General features: G+C 36.7%; 1 protein-coding gene across 1 annotated transcript; it reads right to left on the minus strand.

Annotated features, from left to right (window-relative positions):
• Nucleotides 1-281: 281 nt before the first annotated feature.
• Nucleotides 282-641, minus strand: LOC107846667 (zinc finger protein KNUCKLES-like). Its single transcript, XM_016690979.1, has one exon. It carries the CDS (start codon nucleotides 639-641, stop codon nucleotides 282-284), a length of 360 nt encoding a protein of 119 aa, XP_016546465.1.
• Between the last annotated feature and the right edge of the window lie 1,819 nt (nucleotides 642-2,460).

The following is a 2,460-nucleotide window of genomic DNA, read 5'->3' on the forward strand; positions in this document are numbered from 1 at the left end:
CCCCCCCCCCCGAACATGTCCTCCCAACTTACTTTAACACTTAAACTTAACTTCTGTTTATTTACCCCCTTAACATCTTTAAAGTGTATTAGTTTCACCCCTAATGCTGACGTGACATTTTCAATAAAAAAAAGGTGCATTTATTTGTAAAAAAAATTAATTTCAATAATATTATATTTAAAATATAATAGAAATTAAAAATAAAAAATAAAAAAATGAACACCTTTCTTCTTTCTTCTGCAAAACATTTTCCTCCATTGGAACGTCACTGAAAATAGTCACTAGAAATTCATAAATATATGGTGTCCAAGATTTGGTGGTGGTGGAGTATAAAAACCATCATGAGAAGATGAAGAAGAAGAGAAGGGGTTAATGTTTGAAGAGGGGTCCATGTCGTTGTTGTGGTTGTTCTGAAGAAAATGGAGTCGGATCATATGGTCGGAGGAGTCTGTGGTAGTAGAAGTGGTGGAGAACATATTACGGCGAGAAGCGGCTCTTTCACGCTTATGAGCATTCTGGTGTCCTCCAAGTGCTTGAGAAGTGCAAAACTTGCGAGAACAATAGAGACAGGAGAACATTCTAGAAGATGATGGAACTTTTGGTCTTGATTTAGGGATAGGGATCATGGAGGGATCCACCATATCTGTGGTAGAGGAATTAGACTCCAGCTGGTTACAGAAACCGTAAACAAGTTGCTACTGGCTGAGATCCGCCATTAATGAGGTCTTGATTGATTTTCTGAGGAAAGAAGAAAGGGAATGGATTTTTTGATGGAAGAAGAAGGGGAGCTGCGCTGGCAGGGTAGGGGGTGAGGGCTGGAAGAGGAGAGGGTGGGGTGGGGATGCCTTTTTTATTTAAATATATATAATTATATATTTAAATATATATATATATATATTTATATAAATAAAATAATATATATATATATATATATATTTAGTATAAATAAAATAATATATATATATTTTTATTTTATTTAAAAAATATATAAAAATAATAAGTGGGGGATACTCTAGGATGTTTTACCAACTAAGGATGAAACCATGCTAAGTCCAACATAAGTGCTCTACTCCTACAGAGTAGATAGTCTAAAATTCTGACAATACTAAAAGTCAAGGTAAAAAATGAAAGAAACTATCATCAAGTGCCAACGAGTTATCACCCTAGTATCTACCAACCAAAATCCATCTAAACTGAAAAAGACTAAGCTAGTAGCTAAAGTGTAGGCTTAGCCGGCCTATAGATAAAACCCCAACTAAGACAAATCTGAAAATAAAGGTTGCACTCAATCTCTACAACTCCCAACCAAAATCTCAACATCAAGGTGGAATCTTTCGATCTTAACTATCCAAACCAATCTTGTAGACAAGTAAGCATCCGTGCTCCAAATTTCTCATAACCTTCAAGCCGTCATTCCAAGGCATCAAATCTGAAACGAAAGAAGACAAGTCTAAACCATGGGAAAACACCCAACTCACCCTCACTATCCAAGATCAGGTATGTCCCAACTAGATCCTACCAGAGATAAAATTAAAATATAGCTAAGAACTAAAATCACAATAAAGGATAATCTATGGGCTATAAGTAGAAGCAATGCACTTCATATCTGCTGGAGGGCATAAACCATCAAGGCATATCTAAGAACTCACTAAGGCTGCAAATAGTACTACTGATGACCAAACTCTAGCAACTCAAAGAAATGTAACCTTAGATGAAAACATGTCAGTCTATGCTCCATCTCAGCAATGATTAACCACAAGTACATATCACCAAGGAGAAGAACTCCACTAAGTCTTATTAGGCAGAACAAATGCCAAAAATAAGGATTTCCTAAATCTACTCGTTTAATACCAACTTTACTCAATTAAACCCTGAACCACACCGCAGTAGAATTAACATAACCTAAACTAAGGCATAGCCATGTCGGGTATCTCAAGTTTCGCATGGAACGGAGATCACCCCCTACACCTAACCAAAAAACACAACACACCCCAAAGTCAGATGAATTTTAAACATATAACAAGATAGCGTACAATAGCTTAAGAAATTTTTAATGCATGTCCATAATTGCCCATCGACGATCGGCTGACATCGCCCAATAACCACAGTGGTGTTGACAAAGCCTTCTAAAAATGATCCAAATCTAAATATCAATAAAGTGTTGGGACATGTCCTCGACTATAGCCAAAAACACGAACCAATAGTCTATAACTTAAAAGATAAACATAATCCTAAAATGGAGCCTTCAGAAGCATGGAAGATCACTACTTCAAGTCGAATCTCGATCAATCCATAATCACTGAGTAGGAGAAATAGAAGTATGGCCAAGTCCTACATCGTGGGCGGATACAGCGTACGAAGACAGTCAGGGTTTGAGCACTAGCATGTAACTCGGGGATAGGGGATAACATAATGCCATGAATAATATTTCAAATCATTCAAAATTCCATGCATATCATC

This window comes from Capsicum annuum, chromosome 9 (genome assembly GCF_002878395.1).
Source record: "Capsicum annuum cultivar UCD-10X-F1 chromosome 9, UCD10Xv1.1, whole genome shotgun sequence".
Classification (NCBI taxonomy): domain Eukaryota; kingdom Viridiplantae; phylum Streptophyta; class Magnoliopsida; order Solanales; family Solanaceae; genus Capsicum; species Capsicum annuum.